This window comes from Acanthopagrus latus, chromosome 13 (assembly GCF_904848185.1).
Source record: "Acanthopagrus latus isolate v.2019 chromosome 13, fAcaLat1.1, whole genome shotgun sequence".
Lineage (NCBI taxonomy): Eukaryota > Metazoa > Chordata > Actinopteri > Spariformes > Sparidae > Acanthopagrus > Acanthopagrus latus.
The window spans coordinates 13,695,150-13,711,870 of record NC_051051.1 but is presented as its reverse complement, the minus strand read 5'-3'; the positions used below and the strand labels follow the sequence as shown (position 1 = coordinate 13,711,870).

The window sequence follows — 16,721 nt, the reverse complement described above, 5'->3', positions numbered from 1 at the left end:
TAAATCATAGCACAGTATTTCTCAACAAAAAAATTGGGACCAATCCTTGTTTTGTGCAATCTTGCCTCAGAGTAAACACTAGGGCTGAAATGAAATTAGTGTCATTATCAGTTATTTTACTGATTATTCATGGAGTCCATTTGAAATCTGAAAATATGTATGACATTCACCGTTTTATCTCTTAATATGGCTACACAATATATCGTTATTATATCATTATCATGACATGAGACTATACATCGTTTTCAAATGTTTTGATGTTGTTGTATCATGTTAAGGCATAGGTGTCATCTTTTCCTGGTTTTAAATAATGCATAAGAGTGACGCTATCTGAGTCATTATATTCAATTAACCACTGAGTTAACCACAACATCCACATTACTGATGATTATATTACAAAAACCTACTTGTGTTTTTTTTGGGGTTTTTTTTTTTGTACAAGTACCTATTGTCATCCCGTGTAATTTTGTCAAAATATCAATATTGAGATCTTAGGTCAATCATATTGTCAATTTTTCGGCTTTTAGCCGTTATTTTGACAGCTCAGAGTCAGACAGGAAAGCAGGTGAGAGAGAGGGGAAGACAGGAAGCAGAGCTGCCCCAGGCCGGAATCAAACCCGAGCCACTGCTGAGGACTCAGGGACTCAGCTTTCATACCTGTGACACATGCTCTATGAGGTGACCAATGTTTAACACTTGAAGTGCTTTTGAGTAAACACTATCATAATAACTACATTCTCCTATTGTAGATAAGGAAGGGAAAGCATCATCACAGTTATAAAACCGATAAAAAAGCAAACAAGGCAAAGTGTAACACAATTGCTTTTGCTCAAGTGGAAATATGCAGTGACATTAACGTTGCCCAGGCTGACTCGTGTTTCAAGTTCAATGCATCTGACTGTGTTTGCATCTGATTTGCGTCGAGGTGCAGCTTTAAAATATAACAAACGATTATATGGAAAAGATTTTTGTACCTATGATTGCTGTAAATTTTCCTCTTACATCTGTGACCCAAAATTGCAGCATAGTGACGGTCGTGTGCGTGCACATGTGATGAGAGGGCGGGGAACGGTGCGCGGTGGTCAGTGCACAGGGCGAAAGATGAGTGGCCTCATTTAAACAAAGATTTATGGGCTCAGCTGATGGCTGGGACACTTTCATCTCTCTGCCTCCTGTGTAGTGGGCCCACACGATCTGACCTTTATAAGAGCTCTTAAGCGGGTGCAGAGCAGCTCTATTAAGAAGATTCACATCTACCTCGAGTAAGCAAGTAAAAACACATTTTGAAACAAAAGCACACAGAGCCTTTCCTGTAGCATCGAGATACAATGCAGCAACGGCACTCTGCTTCACCTAAGAACACACCAAGGGACCTATATGAAGTGATGAGAAAGTTTGGGAATTTAGCAAAAGCTGAGGATGTATTTTTGACCATGCCCCCCTAAGTTGCTCGTCTGTGTATAAGCAATTAGGGCAGCAGTCAGTCATTAAACAGCAAGATTAATGCCTTGTGATCGACTGCGCTCAGGGGGATTCTACCAAACCCGGCCAGAGGGTTTTCTCCTCTCCTCCACCTCCTCCTCCTCTTCCTCCTTATCTGCAAGGAGAGCGAGCGAGAGAACCAATGGTGCTGTGTAAAGTCTCCATTACTAATTAATGAATATTTCTTGAGCAGAGAGGGGGAAAAAAGAGAGGGATAGAGAGAGAGGCGAGGGAGACTGCGCCCATGGGCCAGAGTTGCATGCATGGCCGAGTCCCTGCGCTGTGCCAGTCAATGGAGATCCATCAGAAGAGAGCGAGAGAGGGAGATGGAGCAGGAGGAGAGGAAAGCGGAGGGTGGTTCACAGGCAGGAGATTAGCCCTGGAAAATTGATCCCCAAGCACAAAAGCCATCGGCCTCCACCACTTTTTCCTCGTAAGAGCTGGTCTGGGTTTATCTATTCATCACTCTCTATGCTGCACACTGAACTTTGGGACCATCTCTGAAGGCAAAAAAAAAAAAAAAACACCGCAAATCCTAAGCCAAGGTAAACCAAGTGTATCACTGACCAGTTTTCTTTGATGCACAACGGCTTCTCTGTGGACACAAACCTAGTGTGTGTTCCCGACAACTCTTGGTTTGAGTGAATTTCCAGCATTGTTATGTCAACCATCGAATAGTATGAAAAACGAGAATATTGACAGGTTGCTCACGTCATTCCTGGAAGTAATGTTTCTGAGCAAGTTCCTTAATTAGTTTTAGCCATATCGTATAGCCCAGACTCTTCACTGTTCGCTTTAAAGTTTTTCAGAAAGCCTTTGTCTATGTTTACAGCTGAAGAGTGGAGATTTCAGAAATTCTGTTTGACTTTCACAGGCTGTCCAAGTCAATAACATTTGGAAATTCTAAAGGGTGAGTGACATTTCTCCTTTCTGAATCCTTGCCTGGGGCATCCGCTGGGCTGCATACAATGGGCCTTACATCATTGAGGGACTGAATCTGTATCGCATTCATTTTTTTTTTTTGTGTGTCATCGCTTCTGTCCTTATCCAAGGGAGCAAATATGCCATAGCAAACTTTAAAATAGGATTGCAAGTGCCGAGTCAGACAACCACATAACTGATGGCTTGACATTTTGCTGTAGGAATATAGCTCTGTACTAGACAAATATGATCCCACGCTTTAATATTTGTCATAAAGATTAACGCTTTAAGACCACAGGCAAGTTTCGAAAAAGCAGATACAAGTGATGCTGGGCTCCAGGCTGATGGAAGCAAGCACTAGGAAACAATGAAATCTAATCAAATAAAAGTGATTTAGTGGATTTTATGCAATTGGCGTTTCAAAATCTGTCTAAGATTATTAAAAGAAATCTGAATTTGAAGTCTATCATGTGCAAGACATCATCATTCCACACCAATAAATCAGTCTGCTGAGTACTTCCTTGCTCATTCTCTGACATTTCATCTGATGCTTCCCCGCATGATACAGCAACAGGAGACCAAATGAAACCCACTGTTCTCTTGAGCAAATCACAGAATTCTCTGGGTTTGAACACTGAACACAACTGTTTGTATTTATTCATGCATTTTGGTGTCTGGGATAACATACACTTGGAAGCAGCATGATCTGTAAGCTTCACTCCGCCTTCAAGCCATTTTGAACTGCTCTACACACTTTTATTTACATATCTGTTCAAAATCAAATCTTCAATTTCCAGTGGGTTGTCATACAGGGCGGAAATTACCCATTATTTTCATTCTTGATTAATCTACTGATTTTACGATCAATCAATGAATCATTTTGTCTATTAAAAAAAGATTCTTTGGTTTCTTTAGTTAAATCAATGTCACAAAACCCGAAGACTTTAGAGCTACCATTTTCAGTCGGAACGAACAACAATAAATCACTACATGTAAGATGCTGGAAGCAGCATGAGATTTACATTTTTTGCTTGAAAAATGGCCGAAACATGTTTTTCCAATGGTGATTCATGTTCATTAAATTGACAAAGCGATCAGTAAAGCAAGAGTCAGCTTATTGTGGAAGCGCCACACTGTAAGGACAACAATAATTTAATGCAATAGAAAAAAAGGAGAGATAGCATCAACAGATCTCAGAGGTCTCTGTATTTGAATATTCTGTGTCAACGAACATCTGTATTCTGCAGGCAGTGCTTCGAACAGAGAACCTCTCAGATATGACGGCAATTCAATAATTCTGAAGTAGTGAGAGCTTCATAGAATACAGGAAAAAAAAAAACTGTCTGACCAGTAAAACAGTGAAACTTTCAGTCAACACAGCCCTCACAGACTACTGAAATATGCCCTTTGGAACTAGGTATTCTGCCCTGAGGTGCAAAAGCAGGGTTGTTTTTATTTCACCCTTGATTCAAATAGGCACAGAGGAGAGTGGTCAAACAAGAACAAAAAAAAAACACTATGAACTTGGCAAAGCTAGAAAGATTCCAAGAATTACTGCATACTTGCAAAAACCACAACAACTACGAGTAGACCATTGTGAAAAACACACTCACAAGTGCTGCTAAATTGAGCTTTTCTTCTCTCAATCACTGGATGGATCCCAAACAATGTGTTCGCCATCAACTGTTGGAGGATATGGACATTTTGAATGCAATCCTCTCCTTCCCTCCCCCACCATTTCTCTCTCTCGTTCTCTAGGGATCTGACCTGACACCCAGTAATGAATAGATGTGTGAGCTCCAGGGACCTCAGTGGAGATGGCTGGCTGATAACCTGCTCTGGACAGCAGATGACAGTCTCTCCCTTTTAACCTTCCCCTCTACAAATAACAGTCCCAGCTGTGCTGCTCAAGAAGGAAAACGCATGGATAGATCTCCAACACGCTTCCAAGACGGCTAGACACACAAAATCAAATGCATTCATCAAATCTGATCTTTGTAGAAAATCTCAAAAACCTATTTGTTCTTTGGTTGTTTTTTTTTTCCCCCTTTCAAAATAAATTAAAAAGGTTAAGAAGGACTGCAACGTGAAGCCCGCTGCTCCGGATTCATGTGCAGCTGAGGGAACAGTGAACTAGGAAAGACCCAAGAGGGAAACATGGTGCCAGACTTCCAGCAGTGGAAGCCCCAGTGGGACTTTGTTGTACAGGGGAAGTACACGATGGAGGGTGGGAAGAGGGACCAGACTAGTAAGAACTTAGGAGAAATGCACCACGGAGCAATTACCCTCACAGACCGACATCCATTCCTAATTTCTATGCAAAAAGAAAAAAATGTAAAAAAAAAAAAAAAAAAAAATCTGTGGGTCTTTGAGGGGAGGAAAAGGCAGCCATTTATCTTTTGCTTTGAGTGCTCCTGGTCAGGAGATTCCACCAGCTTTTGAAAGAGAGAGGACGATGAAGAGAGCAAGGCATTTGCATAAGAATACATGCCTATACTCAACCACTGCAAGGGTGGGGGTGTTTAATTCAGCAATGGCATTCACTTGTTGGGAATAATTTCTGTGCATGGCCAGGGGAAGATTAGAATAGGTTTGCTCGTTGTGTTAGCAGAGCAAGGCGGGTCGTCCAACAGTGTGGCGAAGGGGCTTGGTGGTTACCCTTACATTCCTTCAATGGTGATTAAGTGTCAGACGTTAAAAGATCCCTCAAGTTTTCCGCCCTTCACTGCTCTCATCTCTCTAGCTCACTCCTTCTCCCCTCATCTCCCTGGAGAGAAGGGATTACTGGCACGCTGGTATACAGAAATGGCACTTGCTCAAAATTAAAAGACTTTCACAGGCCTCTAATCTAATGAGGGTGGAGGGGGAAATGAGCAAGTGCCATTTCAGCTTGCTGAAATGAAAGGAAAAGAGCGGATTTTCATGTTTACCGCCAACATTGCACTAAAGACTAAAAAAAGAGACTGAAAACACAAAAAGAAAAAAAAAAAAAAAACTTTATAAAAATTCCCAAAACAGGCCAGGACCAAAGGCAAAAAAAATATCCATCGAACTAGTCAAGAAGAAAAAAAGTGCAGCGTTTTAAAGGCGACAACAGTTGTGACATTCAAGTTGAGTCGACAGGTTGGGCTGGGTCCTGCAGTCGTCTGCCCTGCCAACTCTGCTGGTATTTGTCGATTCGCGCCTCCACAGGCAGAGCACCCAGGAGAGTCCACAAACGCAACAGACTGTCAATCATCATCCACGCACACGCAAACACTCAGAGCAGTGATCTTCAATCCTGATGTCCAGGAAACAAGACAACCTTCAATTTCTGATTCCATCAGCATTCACATTATGTCGCCTTATTTCCAATAAGATGGTCAGAGCAAAAACCAGCAAGAATCTGGAGCCTTAGCAGAAAAATAGACAAGTTCTCTGCTACAAAAGCCCTGGTTTGTCAAACCTGTAGCCCACGTCAGAAGGCCAAAGTATTTATAGCTGTTCAAATGGCAACACTTGAGGGCAGTCGTCACAGAGAGAGGAAGATTGTTTACATGTGGCCATGATGCACAGGTTTACATGTAAAGCCATCAAGGTCCCAGCATTCCTCCATCTCCGGCTCAGCTGTGTTCTCAGGTCTCAGGACACACCATCCTGAACACACTGATCAGCAGCTGCACGTGGTTGTTGGGGGAAGGAGGACGAGAGAAAGAAGCCCTCTGGCTGACTTTAGATCCATCTAGAGGGGCCGCTCTGCTTCATTTCACCGGCAGTCCCACAGCAGCTACAGGAGGGGAAAAGGCTCAAAGGAGGGAGGGAGACATCTTCCACCAGAGAGAGAGGAACAGCAGCGTCCAAAACAGGAAACACGGATTACACCGCCCATCTGGGAACCATTCACACCGAGATGCAGTTGAGTCAGGGTGCAAGACACTTGAGGAACATGAGGAGTGGGGAATGTGAAGAATCTCATCAGGTGCCCAGAATGCACGTCTCTGTGGCTGTCCATGTAAAGATCATTCTGAGGAGGTAAAAATGCACTGTACCTGTGTTGTTTATCAAGAATTAAAAGAGCAGATCTGAAACAGGTTCCGCCAAGAGCCCTGCCATAACACAATTCATCATTTTGTTTGGAAAAACCAGGGAGGATGATGTGCTGCTGATTTTTTCGGTCAATATTCAATTATTTCATTTCTATTTTCTGGAACACAGGAAGGTGTTGTCCCAAAACCAGTGTAAGAACATAGCTCTGACTCCAACAATTTCCAAATATAGATTCCCCATACCATCCGCTCCTGCTTGAAATGTGGCACACTCCATTAGAGAGCCCGAGCCAGACACTTCAGGTAATTACCAGGACCCGTTAGGCCTGAATGAGCTGCCCATCGTAGCCTTCAGCTCCCATTTTGAGTCTACTTCAGGCACAATGTCCCATAATGAAGGAGGGTCACAGACAGGCTGTGCTTGGCTCAGACTCCAAAGTTCAATCTACATGGCAGAAAGCATGAATAAAAATGGCCTTTTCCATCTTCCAACTCTAATGTTACTGTTACTGAAGAGGGAAAAGAAGAAAGTGGGGGGTGGATGCATTTGCCTCGTTTCCACATGGCTGCTCCTGCATGCAGGGTCTCTCTCTCTCTCTCAAGTTATAATCGGACTGAGCTCTGCTCCCTCTACCTTCTTCCTCTCTTGCTCGTCCTCTGTGCAATAGCGACATGTGACTTTAGATTACTTGTTCCACTAAAAACTACAAAAATAAAAGAATAAAATGCAAGGTGCTGCTTCCACCTGCTGTAAGGCAGTGGTCACTCAAGACATGATGCCCCATGTCTCAAACACATGTGCAATAATGCAACGGTGTGATGCCCGCTGTCTCCAGAGAGAAAGGGTTGCCCTGCAGGGCGTTGGTACTACCAACCAACCTGGCCGGCTAGCTTATCAGTCAGAGGAGGGTTAAGAGGGGGCATTAGGGAAGTCTCTCATCACACAGATATTAACATTTCCCTGAGCCTCTCACTTACAGGGCATCTCCCCTGTACCTACCTGACAATCAAGGACTGAAATCTGTATCATTTTTCATTGTACAAACCAATAACCTATCTTGACAGGGTGATCGATGTTCAAGTACTGCTTTTACAAAAGCTGCGAGCCCTCTACACTTCCAGCTATCTTTTACAGCCATCACTCTTTTTAGCTATATAACCTTGAGTGAATCCAACAAAGGGTATATTTGTAGTTGAGGTGAATTTCATATTCATAGATTATTTTTCTCACCAGAGCAGTGACTCAAAGACTCTCTTTTCTCTGTTTCATAATATAATTTGCCAAAACAACTAGAGAGCCTAACTTGTCTAACTATCTGCCTAACGATTATGCAGCAGCACGGTAAGTTGTTACTGCAGAAAGTGTGATTTCCATGTCATTTTTATTATAGAGCAGGTCTAGTAGCTAAATACATACTGTGAAAGTATCAAAACGCACACTCCATGGAGAAATTCAGACACCTCAAACAAGCCCTAAGGACTTTGTAACACTGTGATGTCATTAAGAGACAGACACTCAGACAGAGGGGTAATATAGGTGCAGCTGCAATGGACAGTACAAGAACAACAATGTTTTAGATTTTTTCAAAACATCATATTATAGTAGACAGCCAAATTCAAGTCTGATTGAACATAATAATTGACCTTTACAATAATATACACGTGTCAGAGAAATAAAAAAATTTAAAAAATCCCTGCAAGCACTTTCAGTGTTATCCAATAGCCGACCCTGACCTCTGACATACATGTAGTGAGGAAAGAGCATAAAGAGAATGTGCCTGCACAGCTCAAGAAAGAAAAACATGCCCTTATGTGTATGCCAAGAGGCCCCTCACCTGCAAGCTCATGGTGGATGAGATCGGCGAAGTTGGGGTCGTCCCCCCACCAGAAGAGCCAAAGCTCCCTCCGGCCCGGCCGCTGGCTGCGCCGCCATACACTCAGCACGTCTGCCTTCAAGCAGCGGCTGAAGCTGCATAGGATGGGGTCCTCCTCTGTCACCGGGAAGAGGATGGGTGCAGAGGTGGGACCCTGCCACACAAACCTCTTCCATTTGATCCCTGTCAAGTCAGCCTGCAAAACAAGGGAGGGGGAAGAAGGAGAAAAGGAGACTGTTAGTGTGCAGAGTCGCTGCTTCAGGATCCACTCAGCACCTTGGAGTAAACATGTGCTGAGCAGAGTGTAAAGACTAGGTATTAATCCTCTTTTATGGGGCAGTTCACCCACCAACTACTTCTGACAACAAGACGCCCAGGCTGTCAAAACTTAAGAATAAAGACAAAAAAAAAACCTGTGGGAAATTGGAAGATGGAAAGATACACAGTAGATGACAAGAAAACAGAGCACTATTGTGTGTGACTGAAATGGAAATTGCCCGGAAAATTTTGGACATTTGTTTGTTTCTGCAAAGAACTGCGTACTTGTGCTTCAGGTCCTTTCAATATCACCATGAACAATATGTTCGAAAACACAAATAGGAAAAAAACTAATGCTGGTAAATGTGGTCTCACCACCTTAATCCTCATTATTGGTGAGTGCTGGGGGGGGTGCTTTGCCTTTCTATAAACGCTGTCTGGCTTTTATAGAGAGAACAAAACACACAGGAAAAAGCCTCATAGGCAGTAAATCACTGGCGGGGTTATTAAGTGTTAAAGCAGGAACATTACGCTCCACTGCTAGCTAGCACTGCTGCTTATCACCCAAGCGCCGACAGTCTACCCATGTCTACCTAAACACATGCACACATACACACACACACAAACTACTGCAAAGAACACGAACACACACACACACACACACACACACACACACACACACACACACACACACACACACACACACACACACACACACACACACACACACACGATACCTTAGGCATACATCCCCATTTCCACTGGCAATCTTGGTCCTCTATCTATCCTTGTAGACATTTCAAGTAATCTGCGCGAACATGGACTGTTCATTTTCATGCCGTTTAGTCCTATTCCGTTCAGGCTGAGTTGGCAAGCTGTCCCTCTGTATATTCAACCAATTAATCCATTACAATTCAGGGGATATCTTAACTCAAGTGCAGAGGCGCTGAGCCTGAACAAGTGGTTACCCGTGGTTGTGGCCGAGCGGTGGTCTTTCGCCTGGCTAGGGATAAGCTGGGAGATTTGTGGTGTTAGTTGTTATGGTGCTGGTGGGGGTTGGGGGGGTAGGTTGAGGACCGTCAAAACAGAGCATTGTGTGGAGTCAGCTGGAGCAGAGCTAGATCACAACAAGTTAGTATGCCGCGAGACGTTGCAAGCACACACAAACCGGTTGACAAATCATGAATAAACCTGAGGTTAAAAATAAACGACTGTATTAATGACACCTGTACATGTCCGGGTAACTCACAACAGCAACGTACAGGCTAGATTGTTATTCCACAGTTATGAAGTATACACTGTATGCATCAGCAATAAACAGAAAGCATGTGTTTAATTTGTTCCACCACCAACTCCAGGGAAAAAGTGACTGGCAAGCAAACAAAAGCCCAAGGTTTCATTGTAGTGACACGGCAGTTGTCGGGACACATGATCGAAGCATCATGATCTCTGATGAACAATCTGGCTCGGGACAAATTCAAAAGCTCCCACACAAGCACTGAGAACAAGCTCTGAGGTGCAAGCAGCAGAGCTGGGTCTTTATGTAACGTCACAGCTGCAGCAGTTAGGCTGCTCCTTCCTGCTGGAGTGTGAGAAGAAGCACTATGTTACACCTGCACCTTGCTAGGAAACATCTGTGCACACAAAGCACAGGGAGGGTGGAGACAACAGCTAACTGTGAAACCAGAACATGAGCGGCACCGATAGACAATTAGTAAGTGAACAGCCGCATCATCTTTACTGACCACGGCCAGTGCCCAATGATAATGGTGTGTTTCTTTTAAAAGGGTTTGTTTAAAAGAGCCCTACAGATTTTATTATTATGGTCCACTCCTCTACGTAGATATTGGTTTGACACTTTTAGATGTGATCATGGTCTGCACTCAGACAGCCAGGCATCCAGCTGACTGACTCTTATTCAAATAGGCAACCCGCAGTCATGCCTGAACTCATTTTATCTGTTGGTTCTAATCAATTGCATTATTGTTTTTTCCTTGTTCTTTTTACATTTGCGTGCTTTGTCTGAAATATCCTTTATGTACACACACACTTAAAGTAGCCTTAAATGACAACATAACTGTAACCAACGACCACTTAATACTGGGGAGATGTACATTACCATTGCTCTTACAGGCCAAGTCTAATACAATACAACACAAGATATGGTTACAACATAACGTGCTGACATTTTGTTACTGCCAAGGTAAAGTGCACTGGCTCGTATTTGCATCAGAGGGTTAAAAGGCCACTCATCCCTAAACACTTCCTACTGTATCTCGTTCTGTGTAAACTTCACATCCCAACACAACACAGGATCATATGGCAATGCAAACCGCTCTCTATCCAACCCGCAAACAAATCAAAATTTGAGAAGTGCAATAAGGCAGTTACACCTAGACTACATACTTGCACTACCAACCGTCCATTAGGTATTGATGAAGCAACATTGAAAAAAAAAATTGCTGGTGTCAGACTTTCTAAAAAAGCAACAGAGTGATAAGGCATTCTTCATTCAAACAAACATGCAAGTCTGTGACACGTGGTCATGAGAGAGCTGAACAGTTTAATTTACAGTCAGCTTCCCTTGCATCAGGCGTCTTTTACAGTGGCACGGCGACTAAACACAGACATGTGTCTCTCGTTATTGACTGCGGTACAACTGTACATGCAGAGCAACTTCAACCAAACGACCACATCCTGCGGGCACTGAAACTTTGACCTGGTTCATTTCTGAGATTTAGCTACTGTAGTAGCAGTCCCAGCCAAAATACTGATTAATGCTGCTGCTGCTGCTGCTGTACTGCTAATGTGTGAATGAAATACAACAGCCTACGAGAGCAGAAGGCTGGGCTCTTCATCTTACGCTACACTTCTATTCATCACCTTTTTTTGCGACTGTATCTGTCACTATTAGGATGTTTGCATCTATGCTGCAGTTTCTTTGCCAAGTAGGCAACTGAATACATTATGAATCTCTCCCTTAAGGATATGCGGCATGATATATGGTGTACAGGAAAAAGCAAACCAAATGGCGTGTTATTAATGTCAACAAGCAATTAGCTGCAGTAATTGAATGTATTGTGTTTATCATTTTAGGACTATGTGAATCTCCACCCTCATTATCTAACAGCATTATCGTTAACAGACACTACACTATCAAACTGTCACAGCCACCTCAATTCTTCATCATCATAACTCTCGGCAATAAATGATCAGTGCAGATGCATCTCACACAAAAATGTTATTTGAAAGACACATTTAAATGAGTAATGTCACCAGTATTGTTTTAATAGGGGCATTAGGGTTGAAATGAGTTACATCATCACCATCATTGTCATTTAAGATTCAGAGTGATCTTTTCTCTTTCGCACTCCTTGGATGCTACGGAGCAAAAAAGGTGACACGTATTAACTCGAGTCCTCCCACTTCCAGCGAGACACTGACTGTGGATGTGGCGAGAACTTTAACTGGATCAAACAGAAACTCCACAGAGCTTAATAGCGACTACACTGTCTAAATGTTTGAGAAAAGTGAGAAAGTGATCTGAGAGAAACTCAAGAGCGGCAAGAGTTCACCTTAAGGACACGCATCTAAACCGGCTGAGCTGATTTGGGAGAATTAGACAAAAATGTGGGAAGTCACTTTCAGGGGAACAGGTCTCCTCCCGCAAGACATCGAGAAAAATCTGTTTTGTTTACGCAGGAAATAAGTACTTGAGCGGCGGATTCAGACTGGATGTAACTAATAAAGACTGAAAATGTGTTTCGGTGATTAATGATTGCGCAAACAATAGGATCAAACCAAATGTCCCCGTTGAAACACTTACGTTTATCTTTGAACTGTGCTTGAAACAGAAACAACTACACAGATTGCAAGCATTTAACTCCTAACAACAATGCATTCTTAACAACATTCACAACAACAAACTGCATTCACTATTTTTTCCTTCAATGCTATAGTTATAACCTTTACAAGCAATCTTTCTAGTTGCACAGATGCACAGTAGGCTGCATTATCTAGTGATTAAACAGCTGTTAAACTGCATTTTCAATAGTACTAAAAAAGTAATAGATGGTTGGAGTGTAGAAAAATGTTGTACAAACTACAAACAGTATGACATCAGATCTGTTTTGGTCATAAATGTCACAAGATCAAAGTTTGCACGAACCACATCTGATGGTGTATCAAAGCAAACTATGAACTGCAGACAAAATATATGAACTTCTGTCCTAACATATTCCTGAGCGTGAAGAGACAGAACTGAATTGCCCCTCTGTCAAAGACATCAGTCCTCCACTCCTCATCCACAATATCCAAGAGGCAGACTGCTCTATCAAGGATAAATGTGCCTTCTGCAGTTGTTCTGTCTGTTCTTTCAAAATAAATTAGTGGCAGCCTGTGTGCAAAAACAGCGGCTGCCAAAGATATCTGTGTTTCCTTCCAACGTTCATGCTTTCCAGGCACTGCAATGATTCTACACGGTTTTTTACCCCTGGCTATGTCTTCATAAATGTTCAGGTATGTGAGCGACTGCTTGTGGGTCATGAGTTTTATCTTTCATAAGCCAAAGCCAGAAATCACACTGCGGCATTACGAGGGCAATCTAAACCCAAAGCCACTGGATACGGGCAGGAAGTTTTCCTGAGGTGACGCGTACTTGTGGGGGGGGGGGGTTACGACCCCTGATTTTGCCAGCTGCTCACCTTCCCTCTGGCCACTTAGGGTTCTGGGGCTCAGCAGGGAACACTGTGTTCAAACAGCTGCCTTCCTGCCTTTCAAGATATGAGACAAGCAACAGGTGAAGCTGCTCAAATCATGTTGCAGATGCTCCTCTTCCACCGAGTCTCTTTTCCTGTCTGCCACCTCTCACAGTTAACCCCGTCAGCAAACGTGAAACCAACAAGTGTGCCTTTGCATTTTTTCGTTGAGGAGAATGCAAATTCGCCAGTTTCATTTGAGCTACTGGACACACAGCTCTTGTCAATTTATTGTGTGCCACAGTCATGCATCGCCGACCTGAAGACTTTTGCCAGGTGCTTTTTTTAAAATGTTTAAATGCACTCTGAGACTGAAATACACAGTGGCTCTAAATACAAATTTCCTGAAACGTCAGCGACATAGCTGCACAACACAGGAACATTTAAACTGAATTTCACACCGAGTTAAATCCATTAAGCCCCCTTTAAAACACCGGGGGAAAAAAAGTGTGCAACAAGTAGAAACATACTCCAGAGAAAACTATCCACTGAAAAACTAAGGGGGGAAAAAGTCCCACAATGTGTTCGCATTCTTTCACCATAAAACCACAAAGTGGAGTCTGTTCAGTGAGTGAGTCATAACAGCAGTGGTGTTATGCTTAGTCTCAGTGTGCAGGAAAATGTCAGCCAGACAGGCACAGCACCACAACTACCAGCCTCTGCCTCGCCTGTCCACTGTAGCCAGTGCTGCCTTCAAGTGCTGTCGTAAACATTGTAATTACGTGTTCAGCACACACACAATCGACCCAACTAAGTAGTATTGAGAGAGTGGGGATTTTCTGCAATGAAATGTTACCTTTAGGGGGGCTGACAGCTTGGAAGCTGGGTCAATTTGTGGTTAAGGCAGCGTAGTATTTCACTGTAGTATCATCATTTTACTGTATTCTCTGTCAACATCACTTGTATTGATGCATTCCTACTCTTACCCCTCACTCAACTTTTAACAACTTTTTGAAGATGCACATTAACAAATCTATCTAGGATGTTACTTCCACTGTCTATCAAACTGAGTTTAGTCAACTTTTTCTAAAATGTCACATTTCAGCATCTGAAGAAGTCACATGTGCAACTTCCAGGATTGATGAGGGCAAACTCTTTAGTTTACCAACAAGTAAAACAGCAGTTACGCCTGCTGACAAGCCAATTAACTGCAACAACAAACACATTCAGATCATGTTCACGATTATCCAGCCACTCGGGCAACACCTTTACGTATGCGGCTCGGACTGGGGACTATACAGCTGAGGCTCACTCTGCTCTGTTTATCTCACAGGGGATTTAAAGAATACCTGTGAAGTCAAAGTGACCAGGATCACAACCGCAACTATTTGAGGGGGGGGGGCACTGTCACCCAGCCACAACTGTCATCATGATATGATGAGGAAGCTACTCAGAGACAGACAAACAATGGGAGACCCATTATATGCTACAGCCCAGGTTACAGTAGTAAAGAGTAAGGTTCAGCTTTGTAGCTACCTAGATGTTTGTAAAGCCCAGGAATGTATGCCAGAGATTATATAATCAGCCCAGGGCCTGTGCCCTAGTTGGTGTGAATACTAGAAAATGAAGTCCAGGGAGATTAAGCCAGTGACAAACAAGATGATGGCATATTACATAAATAATTAACGCTTTTCAAAACAAATGCTGTTGCCACGAACAATGCTTGTTACATGCTCGCTGCAGAGAGGGGGGAAAAAAAAAAAAAAAAAAAAAAAGCTTTGTGGGCAAAGCGTAAGGGGCGTGCTTTAATAGACGAGCCGTGCAAGTTGACAGTGGTCCCTTCCAGGAGTTGTCAGTGTGTTTCTGCAAAAAAACACAGCAATTCACAGCAAGAAGAAGCACAGACTTGGCGAAAGGAACTTCAACTCTGCAAAACTAAAAAAAAAACAAAACCAAAACAAAACAAAAAAGTGCAAGAAGTGTTCGGTGCACGGGTCACCGCCACTCGATAAAAAACATAGTGGGAATGTAATGACAACGAGATAGGAAGTTAATAATAAACAAGGTGCTGAGGCGACAGGGAGAAAGTGCCACAACAAGTAACTCGCCCTGCAGACAGAGTCGTGCTTTTTTGGCAGCGAAATGCACAACAGTTATTTCCGTGCTAGCAAGGGGGGGTGGTGAGATGTGTTTGCTGTGTCTGTCCTGAGAAATGTAGTAAATGAAAGCTTTGCGAGCGGAGTGGCGTTAACCTTGGGTGTTTGGCATTTAGCGAACGGGAAAATGAAAATGTTGCGGAAAGGAGGCAATAACGGACAGGCGGTCACAACTAAGTGGCAAGGTGTTAAAACAAGTGCACACGGCGACATTAGCGGACTAGGATACCTTGTTGTCCTGAAATGATGTCAGCTCGACAGGGCCGTAAGCCTAGCTAAGCTCGGCTCCTATCAACTGATGCCTGTGCGGCTAGCGTTAGCTTAGCCCCCGTTCAGCTAGTTAAAAATGGCTGCTTTCCTTTAGTTTTAAATCTCTTACCAGACAGAATAGATTGGAATGGCAATCCTCCAAGCTGGCCCCGTTTGGTATATAACAAGAACTCATCCTTCTTCACTGCGAGGTCCAACTCTCCATCATTTCACGTCCCGGGAAATAAAGAACAATTCGCGGATTTGTGTTTTCTGAGATGTGCAGGCTTAATCAACGAGAAATATTTTTTGTAACATTTGGCTGGAGGATAGTTAATTCAACAACCTTCCGATTGCAGTTCCCCCCGCCGGAGCTAAAAGCGGATAAAAGAGACTGTGCGGTCGCTACGAAGACATCTCAAAAGCGCACAGTAGAAACAAATTCAAGGGAGCGAAAATTGTTCATAAAACAAAAAGAAAAGGAGAGCAAAGAAGCAACTCTCCCCCTCCCCCTTAGCCCTAAAACGGTCTCTGCTTTAAAAAAATAAAAACGTCCTGTCTTACTCCTCCATTGCAAAAATTAGTCTAAAAACGAAATACATCCCGTAAAAGCCTCTCGAAATATGCCATCGGCCTATATTTCAACGATTATTTCGATCATTTTTTTCAGCCTCGGTTCCTGTTGGTTTCCATTTGAATTCATGGATTCCTTTCTTTAATGGCGGCCACAGGGACAACTCTGCCTTCCACAGCCTATTGGCTCGTTCGTGGTCAAAGCTTTGTCAAGCTAACCGAAGACACACGGACACACGTCAGAAAGTAGGCAACATTTCCGGCGAAATAAAAGCAAGGAGTTACGTTATACGACATTATCACTAAAGCTATAAACAAAGTATTCGGGGAAAAGCAAAATGTGTAAACTAAATGCAATTACTGAACACTATATTTGATGTCCTTTGGGTATTTGTCCCAGAAAGAAATGTTGCAACGTGTTTTTTTCCATGCTTGTTTTATTTTGACAGTCCTATCAAGTACTTCCGCGCTCCAGTATGGTTAGCG

General features: G+C 43.0%; 1 protein-coding gene across 1 annotated transcript in view; it reads right to left on the bottom strand.

Annotated features, from left to right (window-relative positions):
• med13a (mediator complex subunit 13a) overlaps nucleotides 1-15,858 on the bottom strand; it is a 72,746-nt gene extending 56,888 nt beyond the window's left edge. Inside the window, exons 1-2 of the mRNA XM_037119287.1 lie at nucleotides 15,793-15,858; nucleotides 8,264-8,498 (exon numbers count right to left, since the gene is read on the bottom strand). Coding sequence (XP_036975182.1) covers nucleotides 8,264-8,498; nucleotides 15,793-15,858 — 301 coding nt within the window. The remainder of the gene's footprint in view (nucleotides 1-8,263; nucleotides 8,499-15,792) is intronic.
• Between the last annotated feature and the right edge of the window lie 863 nt (nucleotides 15,859-16,721).